We start from the raw sequence: 24,172 nt of genomic DNA, 5'->3' as shown, positions 1-24,172 counted from the left end.
GATGAAACCAAAATTGAACTTTTTGGCAACATAGCAAAATGTTATGTTTGGCGTAAAAGCAACACAGCTCATAACCTTGAACACACCATCCCCACTGTCAAACATGGTGGTGGCAGCATCATGGTTTGGGCCTGCTTTTCTTCAGCAGGGACAGGGAAGATGGTTAAAATTGATGGGAAGATGGATGGAGCCAAATACAGGACCATTCTGGAAGAAAACCTGATGGAGTCTGCAAAAGACCTGAGACTGGGACGGAGATTTGTCTTCCAACAAGACAATGATCCAAAACATAGAGCAAAATCTACAATGGAATGGTTCAAAAATAAAAATATCCAGGTGTTAGAATGGCCAAGTCAAAGTCCAGACCTGAATCCAATCAAGAATCTGTGGAAAGAACTGAAAACTGCTGTTCACAAATGCTCTCCATCCAACCTCACTGAGCTCGAGCTGTTTTGCAAAGAGGAATGGGAAAAAATTTCAGTCTCTCGATGTGCAAAACTGATAGAGACATACCCCAAGCGACTTACAGCTGTAATCAAAGCAAAAGGTGGCGCTACAAAGTATTAACTTAAGGGGGCTGAATAATTTTGCACGCCCAATTTTTCAGTTTTTGATTTGTTAAAAAAGTTTGAAATATCCAATAAATGTTGTTCCACTTCATGATTGTGCACCACTTGTTGTTGATTCTTCACAAAAAAATACAGTTTTATATCTTTATGTTTGAAGCCTGAAATGTGGCAAAAGGTCGCAAAGTTCAAGGGGGACGAATACTTTCGCAAGGCACTGTATAATTACATGAACTTTTCAAAGTGCTGGTACGTTCAGATTTCTCTCCTGAAGCATCCAATGTAATTCAACGTTGGTCTTCAGGCTGGGTTGGGGTAAGGCCTGGGCCTCCTTCCTCAGAGCCTTTGTAGTGGTAATATCATCATTATAACCTTCTTACGATGTATCTAGTAGCCGAGGTGTTTCCCATAGCCTTTGTTAGTAAGGTGGCTCTTAAAAACCTTTGCACATCTACAAGTGCTTTTTTTGCCCTTCCACTTAATTTTATTCATAGATCTCTGCTCAACATAGAATCAAGATGTTTAGGCTATCTGTCTGCTGATTATGGGCAATACGGACTTTCAGCTCCCTCCAAAGATGTTCTATTGGGTTCAGGTCTGGAGACTGGCTAGGCCACTCCAGGACCTTGAGATGCTTCTTACGGAGCCACTCCTTAGTTGCCCTGGCTGTGTGTTTCGGATCGTTGTCATGCTGGAAGACCCAGCCATGACCCATCTTCAATGATCTTATTGAGGGAAGGAGGTTGTTGGCCAAGATCTTGCGATACATGCCCCCATCCATCCTCCCCTCAATACGGTGCAGTCATCCTGTCCCCTTTGCAGAAAAGCATCCCCAAAGAATGATGTTTCCACCTCCATGCTTCACGGTTGGGATGGTGTTCTTCGGGTTGTACTCATCCTTCCTCCAAACACAGCAAGTGGAGTTTAGACCAAAAAGCTCTATTTTTGTCTCATCAGACCACATGACATTCTCCCATTCCTCCTCTGGATCATCCAGATGGTCATTGGCAAACTTCAGATGGGCCTGGACATGTGCTGGCTTGAGCAGGGGGACCTTGCGTGCGCTGCAGGATTTTAATCCATGACAGCGTAGTGTGTTACTAATGGTTTTCTTTGAGACTGTGGTCCCAGCTCTCTTCAGGTCATTGACCAGGACCTGCCGTGTAGGTCTGGGCTGATCCCTCACCTTCCTCATGATCATTGCCCCACGAGGTGAGATCTTGCATGGAGACCCAGACGGAGGGTGATTGACCTTCGTCTTGAACTTCTTCCATTTTCTAATAATTGTGCCAACAGTTGTTGCCTTCTCACCAAGCTGCTTGCCTATTGTCCTGTAGCCCATCCCAGCCTTGTGCAGGTCTACAATTGTATCCCTGTTGTCCACAGCTCTCTGGTCTTTGCCATTGTGGAGAGGTTGGAGTCTGTTTGATTGAGTGTGTGGACAGGTGTCTTTTATACAGGTAACGAGTTCAAACAGGTGCGGTTAATGAGTGGAGAACAGGAGGGCTTCTTAAAGAAAAACTAACAGGTCTTTGAGAGCTAGAATTCTTACTGGTTGGTAGGTGATCAAATACTTATGTCATGCAATAACATGCAAATGAATTACTTAAAAATCATACAATGTGATTTTCTGGATTTTTGTTTTAGATTCCGTCTCTCACAGTTGAAGTGTACCAATGATAAAAAAAATACAGACCTCTACATGCTTTGTAAGTAGGAAAACCTGCAAAATTGGAAAAACAGTGTATCAAATACTTGTTCTCCCCACTGTATAGATAGATGCAGTTGTGGGTTAACAGGGAGTACAGGAGGGGACCAAGCACACACCCCTGAGGGACCCCCGTGTTGAGGGTCAGTGTGATGGAGGTGTTGTTACCTACCCTCACCACCTGGGGCTGGCCCGTCAGAAAGTCCAGAATCCAGTTGCAGAGGGAGGGGTTCAGTCCCAGGGTCCCAAGCTTGGTGATGAGCTTGGAGGGGACTATGTTGTTGAAAGCTGAGCTGTAGTCTATGAACAGCATTCTCGCAGAGTTATTTCCCCTCTTGTCCAGGTGGGAGAGGGCAGTGTGAAGTGCAATTAAGATTGTGTCATCTGTGGATCTGTTGCGGAGGTATGCGAATTGGAGTGGGTCTAGGGTGTCTGGGATGATATAGGCTTTTTCAATCATATTGAAATCAATTTCATGTTCAATGAATTGAGTTCTATTTTGCAAATAGGTTACTGTCTGTAATTTTAGCCTCAATGTGTTTCATGATGTGTGACAACGTGCGCAATGATAGGACCAATTTGTGATTTAGTGCATTATTCTTATTGGGTAATCACAATAAGCCCCCTCAATAGCCTATTTGCAGCCATAGGTGGAAATATGTTGCTAGGATCTAATCCCTCTTTAGTATTGTGGAAGAATTCTAATGTTAAGGTAAGATTTGAATGGAGAAAGCTGATCCGAGAGCAGCGCTGCTTTTCTTTCGATACTATCAGTATCGACACATGGTCTAACGACGCACTTAGCCAACCTTCTTCTCACTGTGTGCTTGTTTGGGAAACACTTTTAAAAAGTTGGTTCGTAAATAGCGACGCATCTGGTACGATCATCGTAATGCTTAAGTTAGTTACAAGGCAAGTGGGAAACGAGGCCCTGGACATTTCTGCTGATGGCTGGCTCTATTTTCACAGTTCTCTATTCTTCTTTTTTTTAGTGGTCTCTATATCTCTTGTGTTCTACTTGGTGTGTGTGATACCTATTTACGGGTGAGAAATGACAGATCTCTTAATGTTGCCAGGGCGACCAATGCCATGGCAACACAGATGATATCAGGTGCGTGCGTTTCAACCACCTACGTCTCTGCTGGTTGCAACGCCCTCTTTTATTCTCCCTCTTGCTCTCTCTCTCCCCCATATTGCCCCAGGGTATTGTGGATCACTCATCTCTCTGTTACAGAGATGAGTGACCCAACACTTGCCTTTGTCTAACCAAGACAGAAGTGTGCGTGTGTGCTGGATGGTAGATGTCTGTCTATCATCACTGGACAGCCCAACAGACAGACACACACACACATTGACCAGACCTTTTCAAACCGTTTCTATTTCAAACCTTTTCATACAGTGTGCACAACACTTCATTCACTTTCACTCACAGCTAAGTTGTATCTGTATGTAAGGGGATTCTGAAAGTGTACTCCCTGATAAAGGCAGATAACAAGCCCAAAACATGTTTTTAAATACAGTATTTCTACCTAAATAAATAAAGGCATTTTAAATAAATGTGTTCATCCTTTTGTTTTTTGTCAAGAGTGCCTTGAAAGGAAAAGGCCCACAACAAAATGTTCTACATTTGTTTTACTAAGTGGTGGCCATTATCCCCTTTGTTTTTCTGAATTATTTTTAAGTCAACGTTAAAGAACAGTGTGATTGTGCAAGGTCGTTTAAAAAAGAAATGGGCACAGGAACATTGTGGTCTTAGCCTACATTTGACACTATCACTGTAATAAGCAAGCATTGCTTTATCCATTTTCTAGAACATTGTGTCTATTTCCATAGATAAAAAATAATTGTGTCCTTTTATTGCTGAGGGGAAATACAGGCAGCATCGTCCAACAACAAAAAATTGGTTGTCAAAATCATCCCACCACTTCACTTCACTTTTTCGATGTCATTCTTCATTCAAAATAGCAGTCAGTTTCCATTTTGTCAATACACACTATGTGAGGTCACTGCTGTTACACCTAAGATAACCCTTCATACAACACAAGTGCTTTACTCATCAAACATGACTCCAGAAATAGCCTGATGACTATTCTACTATATGACAATACAGTATCCTGCTTTGTTACTTTTGTGGACCCTCACACTGAATTGCAATACAACATAATTTCCCTTACCAGATTAGTGGGAAACTAAATTGAACTGCAACACACACACACTCCGATGCCGGAGTTCTGACAAATATGCCTGTTCTGCTGTTTGATAGATGCCTGAAACTCATATAACGACAGCAAATGTGTTGATTACAACATAGCAGTGATTCACCTGAGAGGCCCAGAGTGACAGACTACAGTAGATTACTACTGCAGCATCACACACAAACACACATACACAAGCTCACACACGCTGACACACACGCACACACATACACTCAGACCTAGGATAACTGTAGTTTTAACTATGCTTTGTGGAAGGTAACTATTTTTAGTGGCGAACAAATAGTTACTTTGGAGCTGACTACAACTATTTGAGTACAGATCCCCAAAAAGCACTACTTTTTAAAACTATTTGACTACAGATCTGAGAATGCAACTACTTTATTTTTGTTTATTTTTGAATACAGATCTCAGGAAGTGACTACTTTTCAGAAACTATTGGATTGGATACCTTCAACTAATGCCAGGGCTGTATCTGGAACTGCATGTTGAAAACAGAAATACAATGAATAGAGCACACACAATGTCCTATTGTAAGGGATTTCCTCCTCTTCTTCCAAAGATGAGAGGTGAAAAGGATCAGAGGACCAATATGCGCCGGACAGGAGGGGGACTCCGGCTGCGCCGGACAGGCGGGGGACTCCGGCTGCGCCGGACAGGCGGGGGACTCCGGCTGCGCCGGACAGGCGGGACCACCTGTAGGGAGGAGACAGAGAGACAGCCTGGTGCGTGGGGCTCCCACATGACAATGAAGAAATACAATGAATAGAGCACACACAATGTCCTAATGTAAGGGATTTCCTTCTCTTCTTCCGAAGATGAGAGGTGAAAAGGATCAGAGGACCAATATGCGGCGTGGTAAGTGTCCATGGTTCTTTTAATACGAAATAGTACACATGAACAACTGAATACAAAAACAATAACCGTGGAATGAACGAAACCCAAAACAGTACCGTGTGGTGAAAAACACAGACAGAAACAAACACCCACAAACACACAGTGAAACCCAGGCTACCTAAGTATGATTCTCAATCAGAGACAACTAATGACACCTGCCTCTGATTGAGAACCATACTAGGCCGAAACATAGAAATACCCAAATCATAGAAAAACAAACATAGACTGCCCACCCCAACTCACGCCCTGACCATACTAAATGATGACAAAACAAAGGAAATAAAGGTCAGAACGTGACACCTATGCTATTCCAATCTATCTCACAGTAAATTTGATCTACACAATACATTTCTATCTAAACATTCTGTAAATGCCCATTCTCCTTAAAACCTCTTCAGGATTGGTGGGTCCCTCGTGGGACGGTTGAGCTAATGTAGGCTAATGCGATTAGCATGAGGTTGTAAGTAAGAAGAACATTTCCCAGGACATAGACATATCTGATATTGGCAGAAAACTTAAATTCTTGAACTGTCCAATTTACAGTAGCTATTACATTGAAATAATAACATGCTATTGTTTGAGGAGTGCACAGTTATGACCTTCAAAAGTTATTAATAAACTAGTTAGGCACACTTGGGCAGTCTTGATACAAAAGTTTGAACAGAAATGCAATGGTTCATTGGATCAGTCTAAAACCTTGCACATGCACTGCTGCCATCTAGTGGCCAACATCTAAATTGCACATTGGCTGGAATAATACATTATGGCTTTTCTCTTGCATTTCAAAGATTATGGTACAAAAAATTACAAAAAAGCATGTTTTTTTATTGTATTATCTTTTACCAGATCTAATGTGTTATATTCTCCTACATTCATTTCACATTTCCACAAACTTCAAAGGGTTTCCTTTCAAAATGGTATCAAGAATATGCATATCCTTGCTTCAGGTCCTGAGCTATTGGCAGTTAGATTTGGGTATGTCAGTTTTGGTGAAAATTTTAAAAAAGGGGCAGATTCTTAATGTCCATTGCCCCAGGTAATCAAGTCAAACCGTTTAACCAATGGTATTTTGTACAGATAATAAGTATAAATAAGTTGTGATGCTCAACAAATGTATTACTTTTTCAACATGCCACCAAAAAAGTCAAAAGCTGCAATAAAATGTATGATACCTGAAAATACTGCAGAGAAATTCAAAGTAATTTGCAAACATTGCGAACAGCAATTTGTTCCTAGAAAAATCTCATACTTGCATACTTCTCGCGCCCCCAGGGGTAACCGCAATGCCGTCGGGGTATGCCAAATAAAAATGCGATTACATTTTTAACAGTCCATTTATTTTTTCCAACTGGACTATACATTTGGGTGAGTTTTTTTTGTCGCCAGAGTAAGCCTCGTTTTACTGCCAAAAATCTAATTAATCTATCTCCTTTTCAGCGAAATAACAACACAATGTCAAATACAGGTAGCCTAGTCAAATAATTAACATCTAATCACATTAAGCGTTACTCTCTCGTGGGAATGGTCCGTATGTAGCCAAACGTAGCTGCTGCTCATGTTGGTATCTGTACTGATGGCGCAAAAGCCATGACAGGGAGACATAGTGGAGTGGTAACGTGCATGCAAGCAGTTGCTCCCGACGCCTCTTGGGTACACTGCAGCATCCACCAAGAGACTCTTGCTGCCAAGGGAATGCCTGACAGCTTGAAAGATGTTTTGGACACTACAGTGAAAATGGTGAACTTTGTTTATTAAAGCAAGGCCTCTGAACTCTTGTGTATTTTCTGCACTATGCAATGATATAGGAAGCGACCATGTAACGCTTTTACAACATACAGAAAGAAGTAATCTGTTTATCAAGGGGCAAAGTATTGACACTATTTTGGAATTGAGAGATGAGCTTAAAGTTTTCTTTACTGACGATCATTTTCACTTGTCTGACGTTTGCATGATGGCGTGTTTCTCAAATGACTGGCCTATCTGGGCGATTTTATTTCTTGCCTGAATGATATTTCTTGCCTGAATGATAACTATATTTTATGATTAAGAAGCTGGAGCTCCTCTCTGTCTGCATTAACAAGGACAACACACAGGTCTTTCCATCATCGTATGATTTTTTTGTGTGCAAATGAACTCAAGCTTACGGACAATGCCAAATGTGATATAGCAAAGCACCTGAGTGAGTTGGGTGCACAATTACGCAGGTACTTTCCCCGAAATGGATGACACAAATAACTGGATTCCTTATCCCTTTCATGCCTTGCCTCCAGTCCACTTACCAATATCTGAACAAGCGGTTCTGTGAAAATTGAATTTAGTCAGAAACCACTGTCAGATTTCTGGATTGGGCTGCGCTCAGAGTATCCTGCCTTGGCAAATTGTGCTGTTAAGACACTGATGCCCTTTGCAACCACGTACCTATGTGAGAGTGGATTATCAAGCCTCACTAGTATGAAAACTAAATACAGGCACAAACTGTGTGCGGAAAATTATTTAAGACTGAGACTCTCCAATACAACCTAACATTGCAGAGTCATGTGCATCCTTTCAAGCACACCCTTCTCATTAACCTGTGGTGAATTATTCACAATTTTCGATTAATAAATAAGGTTTTGTATGTAAGATGTAAGATGGTGAAATAAAGAGCAAAATTATTGATTATTATTATATTATTATTTATACCCTGGTCCTATAAGAGCTCGTTGTCACTTCCCACGATCCGGGTTGTGAATGTCCATTGCCCCAGGTAATCAAGTCAAACCAATTATATTTTTCATTGATAATTAAAAATAAGTTGTGATGCGCAACTACTATACACTATACACACACACAAAATAATGGTTATATATAGTGTCAAATAAGGGTTATTTGGCTTGTAACCATAGCAGATCCCTTTTTCGTAATATAATATGTTTTTTATAACATTGCTGTTAATAGATCGCAAAGCATAATACAACTGAGCTAACGTTTGGAAATGACAAGTTAACTTTCTCATCCATAGACTAAAAATGCATATCAAGGGCGCTGTTGGGCTCACATCTGAAGACGAGGGGACATTTAGGACGTCTTCTATTGTGGATCGCTAAAATGATCACAATTCCTCAATTCAAATATTATGGCGACACTATCTATACCAACGATTGTTTGGTATGGCTTATATACAACAACAACAAAAATAAAGAATTACATGGGGCAGTTTGGAAAAAACGAATCCCCTCCGAATCGTTATCTGGAATAACAGACATTCTGAGATAATATAGTTACATAATCAACGTTCTGTACTAATACTCGTTCCGTGCGAATATGGGTTTATTATCGATAATGACCGATGATCAAGTCATGACAATCCTTTTTTTAATCCAATCAAATATTACAAACAATCAAACATTCAGTTAAAGAATTGATAACAACATAACAGACAAGCAAGCTTTTCTAGTCGTGACAATTCATACGAACTAAAGCCCCTTGGAGCGCAGGATGGCGTCACCCGATGTTTTTCATTAGCGTGACGAAATGGGGAGCGAGGTTTGGTTTAGCACCGTGCGCACGCGGCTGCTGTAGGTCTGGTATATAAACGGAGCGCAGGTCAGGGCCATGGACAATCTGCTGCTGTTCACTGCTTGGCGGACAACAAAACGACAACAAAACGACAATCAGCAACTTATTGAGTTAGAAAGGCTGTATATTGTTTCTCCCTCTGTCAGATCGAATACCAAAAACCAGCGGCGATGAACAGCCATTGTAACGGGACCGGGAAGCAGCTGGTGACAGATTTCTACTATAATAACGGTTTCAGTGAGCCGAGCCTCGAGACCAAGAAGACCACCGTACAGCAGCGGAAACAGCATGAGACGTCCGGTAAAGATGCTGAGGATGAGTCCCGGTTACCGGCACTCGAAGCAGCGTACAGCAGCATCTTGCGGGGTCTCGGGGAGGACACGGACCGGCAGGGGCTCCTGAGGACGCCTCTAAGAGCCGCCAAGGCAATGCAGTTCCTTACCAAGGGATACCACGAGGACGTGTACGGTAAGACCCGGTGGGGACTCAGTATTTGGTCGATTAATAGTTGGGGGGAATATGCTAAAAGAAAGGGCACATCCAACTTGAATATCAGTACCCTGTTTTTGCCATCCATTTCAAAAGCCGATGCAAAAGAAATGCAAACCTATAGGCCTATAGGTTTTTGTTTTTGATGCAGAAACAAAATAAGAATACATTTATGAAAGATGAGCAGCAGGAGAGTGCCAAACGTAGGATAGAGAGAGAATAGAGAGCTAGGAACACATTCCTTCCTACACTGTAAATTGTAAAAAAAAAATAAACATTTGTTGAAACCAAACATATGATTCGCTGCCAACTGTTATTTGATTATTAGCAAACCTATAGTTCAGCTGCCTACTTCTTTAAACACTCAATTTACTTTTCCCCTTTGGTTAAACCTAATAAATACAAACCTTTTATGAATATATATATATATATATTTATATGTATATATATATATATATATATATAAATAAAAAGTTGATTTATTTATATATATATATATATATATATATATATATATATATATATATATACAGTGCCTTGCGAAAGTATTCGGCCCCCTTGAACTTTGCGACCTTTTGCCACATTTCAGGCTTCAAACATAAAGATATAAAACTGTATTTTTTTGTGAAGAATCAACAACAAGTGGGACACAATCATGAAGTGGAACGACATCTATTGGATATTTCAAACTTTTTTAACAAATCAAAAACTGAAAAATTGGGCGTGCAAAATGATTCAGCCCCCTTAAGTTAATACTTTGTAGCGCCACCTTTTGCTGCGATTACAGCTGTAAGTCGCTTGGGGTATGTCTCCATCAGTTTTGCACATCGAGAGACTGACATTTTTTCCCATTCCTCCTTGCAAAACAGCTCGAGCTCAGTGAGGTTGGATGGAGAGCATTTGTGAACAGCAGTTTTCAGTTCTTTCCACAGATTCTCGATTGGATTCAGGTCTGGACTTTGACTTGGCCATTCTAACACCTGGATATGTTTATTTTTGAACCATTCCATTGTAGATGTTGCTTTATGTTTTGGATCATTGTCTTGTTGGAAGACAAATCTCCGTCCCAGTTTCAGGTCTTTTGCAGACTCCATCAGGTTTTCTTCCAGAATAGTCCTGTATTTGGCTCCATCCATCTTCCCATCAATTTTAACCATCTTCCCTGTCCCTTCTGAAGAAAAGCAGGCCCAAACCATGATGCTGCCACAACCATGTTTGACAGTGGGGATGATGTGTTCAGCTGTGTTGCTTTTACGCCAAACATAACGTTTTGCATTGTTGCCAAAAAGTTCCATTTTGGTTTCATCTGACCAGAGCACCTTCTTCCACATGTTTGGTGTGTCTCCCAGGTGGCTTGTGGCAAACTTTAAATGACACTTTTTAAGGATATCTTTAAGAAATGGCTTTCTTCTTGCCACTCTTCCATAAAGGCCAGATTTGTGCAATATACGACTGATTGTTGTCCTATGGACAGAGTCTCCCACCTCAGCTGTAGATCTCTGCAGTTCATCCAGAGTGATCATGGGCCTCTTGGATGCATCTCTGATCAGTCTTCTCCTTGTATGAGCTGAAAGTTTAGAGGGACGGCCAGGTCTTGGTAGATTTGCAGTGGTCTGATACTCCTTCCATTTCAATATTATCGCTTGCACAGTGCTCCTTGGGATGTTTAAAGCTTGGGAATACTTTTTGTATCCAAATCCGGCTTTAAACTTCTTCACAACAGTATCTCGGACCTGCCTGGTGTGTTCCTTGTTCTTCACGATGCTCTCTGCGCTTTTAACGGACCTCTGAGACTATCACAGTGCAGGTGCATTTATACGGAGACTTGATTACACACAGGTGGATTGTATTTATCATCATTAGTCATTTAGGTCAACATTGGATCATTCAGAGATCCTCACTGAACTTCTGGAGAGAGTTTGCTGCACTGAAAGTAAAGGGGCTGAATAATTTTGCACGCCCAATTTTTCAGTTTTTGATTTGTTAAAAAAGTTTGAAATATCCAATAAATGTCGTTCCACTTCATGATTGTGTCCCACTTGTTGTTGATTCTTCACAAAAAAATACAGTTTTATATCTTTATGTTTGAAGCCTGAAATGTGGCAAAAGGTCGCAAAGTTCAAAGGGGCCGAATACTTTCGCAAGGCACTGTATATATATATATATATATATATATATATATATATATAAATAAATAAATACACTTTTTATTTAAAAACAAATATATATATATATATGTATTTATAAAAAGTTTGTATATATTACAGTTGAAGTCGGAAGTTTACATACACTTACATTGGAGTCATTACAACTTCTTTTTCAACCACTCCACAAATTTCTTGCTAACAAACTATAGTTTTGGCAAGTCGGTTAGGATATCTACTTTGTGCATGACACAACATTTTCCAACAATTGTTTACAGACCGATTATTTCACATACAATTTCAGTGGGTCAGAAGTTTACATACACTAAGTTGACTGTGCCTTTAAACAGCTTGGAAAATTATAGAAAATTATGTCATGGCTTCAGACGCTTCTGATAGACTAATTGAAATAATTTGAGTCAATTGGAGGTGTACCTGTGGAGGTATTTCAAGGCCTACCTTCAAACTCCGTGCCTCTTTGCTTGACATCATGGGAAAATCAAAAGAAATAGGCCAAGACCTCAGAAAAAAAATTGTAGACCTCCACAAGTCTTGTTCATGCTTGGGAGCAATTTCCAAATGCCTGAAGGTACCACGTTCATCTGTACAAACAATAGTTTGCAAGTATAAACACCATGGGACCACGCAGCCGTCTCTTAGAAATGAACATACTTTGGTGCAAAAAGTGCAAATAAATCCCAGAACAACCGCAAAGGACCTTGTGAAGATGCTGGAGGAAACAGGTACAAAAGTATCTATATCCACAGTAAAATGAGTCCTATATCAACATAACCTGAAAGACCGCTCAGCAAGGGAGAAGCCACTGCTCCAAAACCGCAATAAAAAAGCCAGACTACTGTTTGCAACTGCATTTTGGAGAAATGTCCTCTGGTCTGATGAAACTAAAATAGAACTGTTTGGCCATGATGACCATCGTTATGTTTGGAGGAAAAAAGGGGATGCTTGTGTAACGAATGTGAAACGGCTAACACTTGCAAGCCGAAGAACACCATCCCAACCATGAAGCACGGGGTGGCAGCATCATGTTGTGGGGGTGCTTTGCTGCAGAAGGAACTGGTGCACTTCACAAAATAGATGGCATCATGAGCAAGGAAAATTATGTTGATATATTGAAGCAACATCTCAAGACATCAGTCAGGAAGTTAAAGCTTGGTCGCAAATGGGTCTTCCAAATGGACAATGACCCCAAACATACTTCCAAAGTTTTGGCAAAATGGTTTAAGGACAACAATGTCAAGGTATTGGAGTGGCCGTCACAAAGCCCTGACCTCAATAGTATATCAAATGTGTGGGCAGAACTGAAAAAGCATGTGTGAGCAAGGAGGCCTTCAAACCTGACTCAGTTACACCAGCTCTGTCAGGAGGAATGGGCTAAAATTCACCCAACTTATTGTGGAAAGCTTGTGGAAGGCTACCTGAAATGTTTGACATAGGTTAAACAATTTAAAGGCAGTCCTACCAAATACTAAATTAGTGTATGGGTTAAAGCTGAAATAAATAATTCTATCAACTATTATTCTGACATTTCACATTCTTATAATAAAGTGGTCATCCTAACTGACCTAAAACAGGGCATTTTTACTAGGATTGAATGTCAGGAATTGTGAAAAACTGAGTTTAAATGTATTTGGCTAAGGTGTATGTAAACTTCGGACCTCAACTGTGTATATACAACCGTGGGTCTAATCCTGAATGCTGATTGGTTAAAACCACATTCCAGCCTGTGTCTATTCCGCAAGTTAACACACAATGCCTATTTACTCTGACTGAGCAATTCACTGTCTCATCAACCCACTATAAAAAAACATCTAGAAATTATCTCACATTTCTTTTAGACTAACATTTAGATTTCAACAGCGGAGATTTGTATCAACATTGCAACATAAATGTCACTTAAACAGCTTAAACAAACGCAAATGCAGCTACTTTTCTGTTATTTTGGCTGCACTCTTTGACGAGACTAAGTTAGCCATAGTTGGCTAGCTAGCAAGCATGGTATAAGAACATTGCCATCCAGTAGGGCAATGGAACATTTAGAACGAACAACTAGGTCGCGTCCATAGATGTAGAACAAAAAAAAACAGGCAACTGAACCGACAGAACGAACGACGAGCCAGTTTGGGACTATATCTTGTGGAAGGATGAAATAGTATGAATTAATACATTTTTTAAAAAAGGAATGAAAATATATCAATAATTATTTGAATATGTTGGTAACCCGTTGTATAAAAGTGATAATGCCCTCAAGCCAGTGTTTGGAAGATATATTGGCTGGCCCTGGCCCTCGATAACACCCATCCCAATATATCCTCCAAACACCGGTTTCTCAGGCATTATCACTGAAATATACATACAAACCATTTTTTAAAAATGTTGTACCAAGTTGATTTTTCACTTTGGAATTACCTATACAAGTATATTTAATTGGGTAATAAGCAATTCAACAATATCCTGTTAATCAAGATATTACGTTAGATAAACACTTTCTGTACATAAGACATTCACATTAACTGTTTACAATTTTGTAACCAAATGATGACCACCTGATTATGAGCTGATGGCAGTACTTAGGCAGATATCAGTGCTGGCAGTGAACATATAAAGTAGTAAATAAAAAATAAAAAAACATATTACCTTGAATGACATTTACTCTCACGGGTGGACTAAAATAACAAACCAAAAGCCAGGCCCACAATAGGCCACGCCTTCAACTCTTCTGATAGGCTGCCATCGCAAGATTGCACCCACCATCATGCAATGCGAATGTGCATGAGATGTTGAAAGCAATTTAGAAGCTTTCCTATCATTAAAAAATCACATTGATCTGTCAAATTCGTTTTTTGATTTCTGACAAATTGAATAGAATAGGTTTAATGAACCACAGCGTAATTTTGGATTGTACACATCAGAAAAAGCCCTTCAGCTGAACGAAAGTGCTATCCCACTTTTTACAGTGTTTATGTTTCTCTCAAATCTTTGAACAATATATTTTTGGATCCAAATTACATAATTGAATTGAACTCAACAGCTATATGCATAATATGTTATTTATCTCGTTATCAGGCAGTTGCGTGGGTTAATCGAAACCCAACTTTTAGTTATGTGTTAACAAGATGGCCAATTCTCATCAAGACAGATGTTGCTGTTAGCGCTAAAGCCGGTGACTCGTGCTTATCGGTCCTGGCTGTAGGAGCTCGCCAAGACCGCGTGCGTCGTCTTTATCCGCGTGTGGTGCGGTTATATAATCTGACCATTTTTTTTCCAAAACACCACTCTAACCTGTAATCTAAGAATGTGTGTGTGTTGGTGTTATGTCATTGATACGTATTTTCGTTCACGATCAGTTTTTTTGTAATTAGAATAGAGCAGTCTCTTGTTTGTATAGTCTAAATCAGGGATGTCAAACATACAGCCTTTTTCAGTGCGCCCCCCCCCCCCCCCCCAGACCTAGTTGAAGACCAAATGCTGCCTCCGAGGCAAATTTAGTTTGACACCCCTGGTCTAAGTCTTTTCCCCACCTCCAACCACCTGTTACTCAACTGTAGACCAGAGGTTGAACAATACTGATAGACTTTTATAACAATTTGATGAACTTTCTCTCTTTCTCGCTCTCTCTACAGACATCCTGAATGATGCCATATTTGACGAGGACCATGACGAGATAGTGATAGTAAAAGACATTGAAATGTTCTCTCTTTGTGAACACCACCTTGTACCCTTTTTTGGCAGGGTAAGACTGGGGCTCTAAAGACAGAAAGTGGGGTGGGGAGTGGCTGACAGAGAAGAGCAGAGCAAAGAATGGTAGAGAGAGAGAATGTGTTCTGTTGGAAAGAGAGTATGGGGGGGGTGGGTTATTGGGTTCTTTGTCCTGGATAGGGAGCAATGGGACACACTCACATGTGCGCGTACACACACACACACACACACACACACACACACATACACACACACACACACACAGAGTGAGTTGGCTTAGCACACAGTAGTTTTGATGCCAGTCTGGTGTTGTGTGTATAGTTTACAAACAGTATGAAGATGCTGTATGTGTGCTGAGCAGGTCACATTTGAAACTCTGCTCTGGTTGTTTGAACTCTGACCTGTATTTCTACTCTGTTGCATTGACCCAGGTACATATCGGATATCTGCCAAATAAGAAGGTGGTCGGGCTTAGCAAACTGGCTAGGTGAGTATACAGTACAAACACACACACACAACTGACACACAGTCCATACGTAGTGTGTGTATTGGAGAAGCTGGTTGGCTCATGACAGGGGCAGGGAATGGTCGGGCTACCCGAGTGTGTGTGTGTGTGTGTTAGTGCTGGGTGGCTGAGTTCTTCTGTTATTTCAGTTCTTTGACCTGGAGGCTTAGACTGTAAGCCCTACTGCTAATATCCTGTCTCACCCCAGACACACACACACACACACACACACACACACACACACACACACACACACACACACACACACACACACACAATACCCAGACCTAGCCGCTCCCAGACCATGAGAAAATCCCTCCAGACCAGTGGGAATCATTCTTCTATTATCACAGGCTCTCTCTGTCTCTCTGTCTCTCCCTTGTCCTCCCTCCCTGTCTCTATTTCTCTCCCCATACTTTATAGCCCTTCAACCCTTTTGTATATTTCACTCCAAACATGCACATTGATCAGATCTTGCCTAACAATTTCAGATAATGTTTTGGCAGGCAGTGAATGATTGACAGGTTGATAGAGTGATCGACAGGTTGATAGAATGATTGACAGATTGTGTATCGGGTCATCTCTCTATTTATGAAGACATTAATCATTATCAAACCTGATCACCAATTAGCTATATGTTTGATGGTCTTCTACTGTATTATATTATTGTTCTGTGTGTGTGTGTGTGTGTGTGTGTGTGTGTGTGTGCGTGCGCGTCAGCGGAGGCTGTTGGGAGGGGGTATAGGAGAACAAGCTCTGTGTAATGGCTGGACTAGAATAAATGTAAACGGGATCAAACATATGGAAACCACATGTTTGACTCCGTTCCATTTTTTTTCTTTCTCCCAGAGCACATCCTCCTATAGCTCATTCCACCAGCCTCCACTGGTGTGTGTATGTTCTTACTGTGATAGTAACTGTTTGTTTGTTGTGTGTGTCTGTAGGATTGTTGAGATGTACAGTCGGAGGCTCCAAGGTAAGAATGGCAGAGGGCTTACTCAAATATACATACACAGTACGCATACTGTAGTTCAAAGGACATATACGAAACATTACTGTAAGAAATAGGCAACATTCTGTGCGTGTTCCTCTCCCCAGTCCAGGAGCGTCTGACCAAGCAGATTGCCATGGCGATATCAGAAGCTCTACAGCCAGCTGGTGTGGCTGTGGTTATAGAGGCAGCGTGAGTACTACACACTCTCACCACCTCTGAATGTTTATTAGGTGCTTGAAGTTCCAGACTTAAAAATCACATGTTAATCATGAGAGTAAAGCGGGGCATTCTTGTGTTGGCTTGTATTTAATAATGTGTTCCAGGCACATGTGTATGGTGATGCGTGGGGTTCAGAAGATGAACAGTCGAACTGTGACCAGCTGCATGTTGGGGGTGTTCAGAGAAGATCCAAAGACTCGAGAAGAGTTCCTACGACTCACCAAGACTGCTTAGCAACCATCTCTGACCCCTGACCTCTAGCCCCTGCCCTGACCCTGTAAAGCACATGTTCTCTGGGTAGAGTTCCTAAGACTACTCCACACACCTCACAGAAGCCTTATATACACAAAAGGCAATGCAGGCTATAATTATGAGAGGCTATAATTATGGTGCCTTCAGCTAACCTCAGCTAGAAAACCTGACAGTCTTAAAACATGATCTCTGCTGTATAGAAAGGTATATATATATACACTAGTTATACACTAGTTATAAGCACTAGATATGACTTGTTAAGACTGAGATTTATTGTGATACTGCGAGCAGGAAAGTGCCCTACCTCTTACATTTTTTAATGCAACTCATGAACCAGGATTCCACTCAACATTTTTATGTGAGTAAAGTACATGTCGGATAAAAAATGTCACAACAGACCTGATGGAAATAGCAAATTTGTCGGTAAACTTTCCAAATGTCGACAAAACAAAATACGCTAGACAAGGTGGGGTCTTCTTGTGGCTGTAAAAATAGTTATGTGAGGAGTTGCGGTGGGAAACGCCTTTATGCGCAAATATTGATAGAATAACCATATTATCTCAAGTAAATTTGGAGTCACGCAATATGTTGTGTGGTACTCCCACTACGTCTCAGGAAATCATGCAGTTTATTAGGCTACAGATAAAATAAGTAATGAAATTCACTCCTTTATATTAAATATCAAGTCTTATTCTTGTGATATGACCAGAGTGGGGGCACATACCAGATATAACCTAGCAGTTTTGTGACAAGCATCAGTAGAGTTGAAAATGCAATGGAAACCCATTTAACTTGTATTTTTTAAAACTTGTATATTTAACCACAAAAGTTATTTTTATGTGCACTACGTCATCATGCACAGCCTTTTATCCGCAACAAGTACATTTGATGGAAATACATCTCTGGTGGGAAAATTTGCATATTGTTTATATGCAGATTTTTGAATATTCACATGAAAATCTGTCACACCGATTGGGTGGAACCTAGTTACTGTCATCAAGTTGCACTTTTTTAGGACCTCTTATTTTACCTACAGAATGTAGAAACAAGCTGTTTTCACATATGTAGACACTGGTATGGTGCTGGAGATTTGAATTTTTTTATTTACTTAACCTTTCTTTTGACAGGGAGTCAATGTTAAGACCGAGGTCTCTTTTCCAGATGAGCCCTGTTTAGCACAACAATGCACATTAAACTACACAACAATTAAATACATGTTATTATACACAAAAAGAAAAACACAATCATAAAAAAACAGACATTCTTCAGTAAAAAAGTTCCGGAACAACCATCTGAAATGCTCTAGAGGTATCAATTCCTCCAAGTTTGAAGTGGATTGTATGTAGATCATTCCACACTTAAGGTGCAAGGAAATTAAAGGCTGATTTACCTAACTCTAAAAGCCAAAGGAATCTCCAGAGTTAACCAACCCTGTGAATGGGTTTGATAACCTTTCATTTATAGACATAATGACTGAGGTTGAAAAGTGGTGGAATGTCCCTTTTTAAAGGGACAATCTGCAGTCACTACATACATTTTTGGACTTGTAAATTAATTATTTTTACCCATTGATTCTTGAGAAATATAACTTATATGCCTAATGAGCTTAGTTCAACTGTTACACCCAATCAGAACCCAACATATATGCTTGTTTTACTCCAATGTTTGTAAATATAAACAAACACTGTATAGTCTCAAAACAACCTATTAAGGATCTGCCCCTTTTTTTTTCCATTTTCACCTTAAATGACATACCCAAATCGAACTGCCTGTAGCAAGGAAATGCATATTCTTGGTACCATTTGAAAGGAAACACTTTGAAGTTTGTGGAAATGTGAAAAGAATGTAGGACAATAACACATTAGATCTGGTAAAAGATCATGCAAGAGAAAGGCCATAGTGTATTATTCCAGCCCAGGTGCAATTTAGATTTTCTTCCCCACTAGATGGCAGCAGTGTATGTGCAACGTTTTAGACTGATCCAATGAACCATTGTATTTCTGTTCAAACTTTTGTGTCAAGATTGTCCAAATGTGCCTAATTTGTTTATTAAGAACTTTTCATGTTCAAAACTGTGCACTCTCAAACAATAGCATGGTATTATTTCACTGTAATAGCTACTGTAAATTGGACAGTACAGTTAGATTAACAAGAATTTAAGCTTTCTGCCAATATCAGATATGTCTATGTCCTGGGAAATGTTCTTGTTACTTACAACCCCATGCTAATCGCAATAGCCTATGTTAGCTCAACCGTCCCGCAGGGGACCCACCAATCCTGAAGATTTATTTTAAAACTATAATTGTGATATCGTGGATGGTCAGTCCTTGCATACATAGCTCGGTCTATACATTTTTAGAGTGGTTTGATTTATCCAGCCCCATCCCTCATCTTTTTACCGAAAGTTATTTTTCCAACAGCAGATTAGCCTGTTAAGACTCCATAATGTTTCATCTGTATGTAAAATAAAGGAAAATATATGTTACCAACATTTGAAAAAAAGTGTATTTCAGCACTGGTCAGCAAAAGCATCTCTACAGTTTATAAGCCAACACGTGTTCTAGATCTATATTTCCTAGTATGTGTCTAACAATGTTTTACTCTGTCTATGTTGCCATTTGTTTTCATGAATCATCATTATGTTGTGTGTTCTCTCAATTAAACTAGATCACCACAATAGAGTGGCTCTTTGTTTCTGTGTAATGGGCTGGGTGTGTGTTTGCTGGGGTAGAGCCTGAGGGGAGACGGTGCCTTTAAATGTCAGTGGGCAGCTGCAATGACTCAGCCAACCTCTGTTCTCCTGCCGCGTTCACATGCTAGTCAGAACTCTGACATTTCAGACTTGCTAACTGGTTGAAGTTGTACACGTGCCATTGTACACGTGCCACGTTCAACCAGTTAGCAAGTCAAACATTTCAGAGTTTCCAAGTTCCGACTAGCACGTGAACACGGCATCTAACCTGAATCCTGGGTCACACAGGAAGTTACAGCATGCCGTGTCACATCATGATGATGTCAGAGGTTCTAAACCAATCACTGCAGCGTGTACAGGTGACCGAGCGATACAGAGAACAGGGTCGTGACTTGCCTTCAAGCCTATTGAATAAGACCATGTACAACAAACAGACATTTGTTGGAATGTTTTGGTCTGAGACAAAACAAAGTTGATGAATAATAATTTAATTGCCATTACATATGTATTATTTTAATACACTCAAAAACATGACACTTGATATAATTCCCAATGAATTGATAAAAGGAAACTCCTGTATCAGCAGGTTTGACACGACCGGAGAGAAACCATCAGTCCAGGTATTAAAACTAAAAGTAGTCTCGGATTTGGTGGGTGTGTGGAACAGTACTGGCCACTTATTGCTGAGGGTTATAGGATCTGTACAATAGGGAGGGCTCCATCTCTCACACACACACACACACACACACACACACACACACACACACACACACACACACACACACACACACACACTTTCCAGCTCTCTCTCTCTCTTGTAAGAACCCTTTGACTGTATCTCTGCTACGAGAGATTTAGACGGGGTCAAAGCAAGCCTGCTACACAATAAAGCGGTCATTTCTCGTGCCCACCTTTCTTCCCCTTTCCCTCCTTTCTCACTCCTACCCTTCTTTCTCTGGTTATACTGGTGGCCTGTCAGAAGCCTATCAGACGGAAGTCTGCTTGTAGTTCTTGGTGTCCAGAACCTTCTTCCCGCACATGGCACAGATCCCTAAGAGAGAGTGAGAGAAAAAGGGGGAGAGAAGGGAGATTGTGAACATTATTACATCTTCACTGAATGACAATTTGCTTCTTAGAGAGTGTTGTAGAAATATTGATTCAAATATTTCTCAGATAGTGGAACTTGTAAATTCAAATAGACTTTATTACAAAGTAGCAGAACCCGAGCAATTCCATGGAACAAGTCAATTTTCTTGTTACGTTCAAGCTTTATAGGTTTCCAATTTCAAATAACACACATGGTCATTCCCCTCTATGTAGATGATTAACTCCCCTTGGCCTTGAGCCACCATTATCTTGCTGTCCCAATAATTGTTTGTTAATGCCCACATCTGCTCAGTTTAGATTATATTGGTGGCGGCGCCATAGTGTTAATACAAATAAAGAATACATTTATTGCATATATACTTTCTTAATATAACTTATTTTCTAATAATACTTGATTAGTACAAACATATGTTCTTATTACAGATACATGGCTTTTGGTGCCTATATTAATTAAGGTACACATTTTCTGCTTCAGTTCTGTTTTTACATATCTAGTGATTAACTCCATGTTGACCCAGTCTGTACACTCCCATGGATTCTGCTTCCGTTCTGTTTTTACATGTCCAATGGTTAACTCTTTGTTTATCCAGCTCTGTCCATTTACCTGAGCTCAGCCTTTATTCTGCTTACACATGTCTATTAATTAACCCTATGTTTTCTGTCTCAATACTTCTGGGAAAACAGTCTAGATACTGGAACATCAAACATTGTCATGAATTTTCACCTACAAGAGCAACCAAAATGGCTGACAATATGGGGTGTGTAGTAGTGATGCGCGGGTCAGCTGTTTGTTCATCCACACCGCCCGACTATATGTGATAAACTGAAAATCTGAGGTCCGCCCCCAACCCTAACCCGCAAATACAGAAAATGCGCTGTACAGTCAGAGATGCGCTAACTATTTTTTGACAGGGGGTGCAGGTTGTTGATTTTTTTTAAGCCCAATTAAAGACACGATTCTGCTTATAATTTCCGACATTTTGGTAGGCTATTTGTTAGTCAACTTGTTTAGATACATGCAGCTTCTCATCTGTAATTACTTGTTGCCCTAGAAGACTAAATAAACCCTTGCTCACCAGAAAATGTCATAAATCGATAGAATGAATGCGTCAATCTAGTTAGATTTTTAATGCATCTAGTTGACATTGGTAACGTTCGCTTTCATCTCTGCTTCTCTCCTGCAGCAAAGGCATTTAGGGAACAGGGAGAAAATGAAAAAATGGGAATGATTTTGTGTGTAAAATTGACAAATGACATCAGTTTGACTGGTTTTAATAGAATTAAAAGCTGTGAAAACAACATGTTTCTGATAAGATTTCCCTTCAGCTTGGATGCATATTTTATCAGCTTTTACGATGCTGATAAAGATAGCACCTTTACAGACGGTCCCTAATCCCTAATCGCGCATTCATTCTCTCAAGATGCTGTAAGAAATATATAATACTTCTGCAGGAGTTAGTATTATAATAGGCTCTGTGAGAGGTTATAGACCTACAGTCAGTGTCCAGATTTCAGTTAGGACTACTATTCCATTTAACCCATCTGAACTTTTCAGTTATATTGATGTGCCATATTTGAAGTCCCAGTCGAATTTGTATAGCGCCTCACAATCAACATATTTCCCAAACAATAGGCTACTGTTCTGGCCCTCCCTTCTCTTTATTTTCAACTCTCCATTTTGCAGCTTTTCTCTTATTGAATTAGACTACGACATTGTCCTTTTTGCCTCAGTGGATCAACGTGAATTTTTTCTGCCCAAGTTCCCAAAAGCATTTGGCAATTGGTGTGTATTTGGCAAGCGTACAGTTAGTGCGTAAGCCTAATTTAGGGCCTAACGCCTGATAAATATAATTACAATAAAAACCTCAATGTAGCCTATAGAATTGTACAAGTATACATTTTTATTTTTTATTTTACCTTTATTTAACTAGGCAAGTCAGTTAAGAACAAATTCTTATTTTCAATGACGGCCTAGGAACAGTGGGTTAACTGCCTGTTCGGCGGCAGAACGACAGAATTGTACCTTGTCAGCTCGGGGATTTGAACTTGCAAACTTCCAGTTACTAGTCCAACGCTCTAACCACTAGGCTACCCTGCCTAGTCGCGCCCACCCTTCATCCACACAATATTTTATGACCCCAAACCCGCTCGACCCGCACATATAACCCTGGGGGCTGCAGGTTATGAGTCAACCCACGCATCACTAGTGTGTAGGCAGATATAGTACCTTTCTTGTAGGCACAGCCCTGGCAGTAGTGAGATCCTGATTGGTGAACAGAGCTCTTGCAGATTCGGCAGATGCCAAAGCCCGACTTTCCTGATTTTCCTGGCTTCCCATAAGGATCAAACCTGTTGACAGAATCATATTATCGTAACATAACCATCATCTGACCATATACAACATCAACTGTCTTACCTAGCCTTCTTAGATGTCAGAGCCTTGTTCTCATTCAGCTTCCGCCCACCGCTCTCTACAAACATAATACAGTATACTGTTGTGAATACATAGTTGTGAATAGTTTGATACTATGTGTAATACACAATTCTGTATCTATAATACGAGTTCTATATCTACCTGTAGTGTTCCTTGCTCCATCCTTCCAGGTGTCTGGAGTTATCACCCTGCCCAGCTTCTTCTCACCTGAGATAGTAAGAGAAGCAATAGAGGCCGAGGGTGAAGAAAGAGAGAAGGAAAGGTTCGAAATAGGAGTAGATGTTGAAAGGAGATGGGGAGAGATGAGAGATAGGAATTCATTGTTAGCTGCAGGACTCACACAAACACTTACCGTTCGGTCTGTGATGCACAATAGGGCATGTTAACTAGGTAACGTTAGACTAAACAACAAAACAAGCCTTCTGCAACACAACAGTTAGCTGAGATAAACACAATTAGACAGCTAGCCAGTTAACGTTAGTTATCTTCTTATAACTTCTAATTATCCAGAACATACTTACAATTGTCGCAAACCATAGTTTCTTCGTTTTGTACAATACTTTTTGCTAACACCACTAATAAACTGGACCTAAATGTGTAGCTAGTCAGTTGTAAACTTCCTGTTTCCGTTTTCAACCTCTGGGACCTCCGAACCTGATTGGTTGGTTTCGCAAGAG

The 24,172-nt window shown here is 40.3% G+C and overlaps 2 protein-coding genes across 2 annotated transcripts; one reads left to right on the top strand and one right to left on the bottom strand.

The window, feature by feature from the left end:
* The first annotated feature begins 8,870 nt into the window (after positions 1-8,870).
* LOC110498968 (GTP cyclohydrolase 1) lies at positions 8,871-19,939 on the top strand. Its single transcript, XM_036955773.2, has 6 exons — positions 8,871-9,410; positions 15,217-15,326; positions 15,724-15,779; positions 16,742-16,773; positions 16,896-16,980; positions 17,115-19,939. Exons 1-6 carry the CDS (start codon positions 9,113-9,115, stop codon positions 17,242-17,244), a joined length of 711 nt encoding a protein of 236 aa, XP_036811668.1. The 5' UTR covers positions 8,871-9,112; the 3' UTR covers positions 17,245-19,939.
* LOC110498970 (cysteine-rich PDZ-binding protein) lies at positions 18,340-24,153 on the bottom strand. Its single transcript, XM_021575714.3, has 5 exons — positions 24,017-24,153; positions 23,637-23,702; positions 23,478-23,532; positions 23,289-23,410; positions 18,340-21,005 (listed from the first exon to the last, which is right to left on the bottom strand). The coding sequence occupies exons 1-5, from the start codon at positions 24,030-24,032 to the stop codon at positions 20,941-20,943; spliced, it is 324 nt and encodes a 107-aa protein (XP_021431389.1). The 5' UTR covers positions 24,033-24,153; the 3' UTR covers positions 18,340-20,940.
* Between the last annotated feature and the right edge of the window lie 19 nt (positions 24,154-24,172).

This window comes from Oncorhynchus mykiss, chromosome 20 (genome assembly GCF_057628025.1).
Source record: "Oncorhynchus mykiss isolate SJ-2025 chromosome 20, ASM5762802v1, whole genome shotgun sequence".
In the NCBI taxonomy this organism is placed as follows: Eukaryota; Metazoa; Chordata; class Actinopteri; order Salmoniformes; family Salmonidae; genus Oncorhynchus; species Oncorhynchus mykiss.
This window is presented reverse-complemented; position numbering and strand designations above follow the sequence as displayed.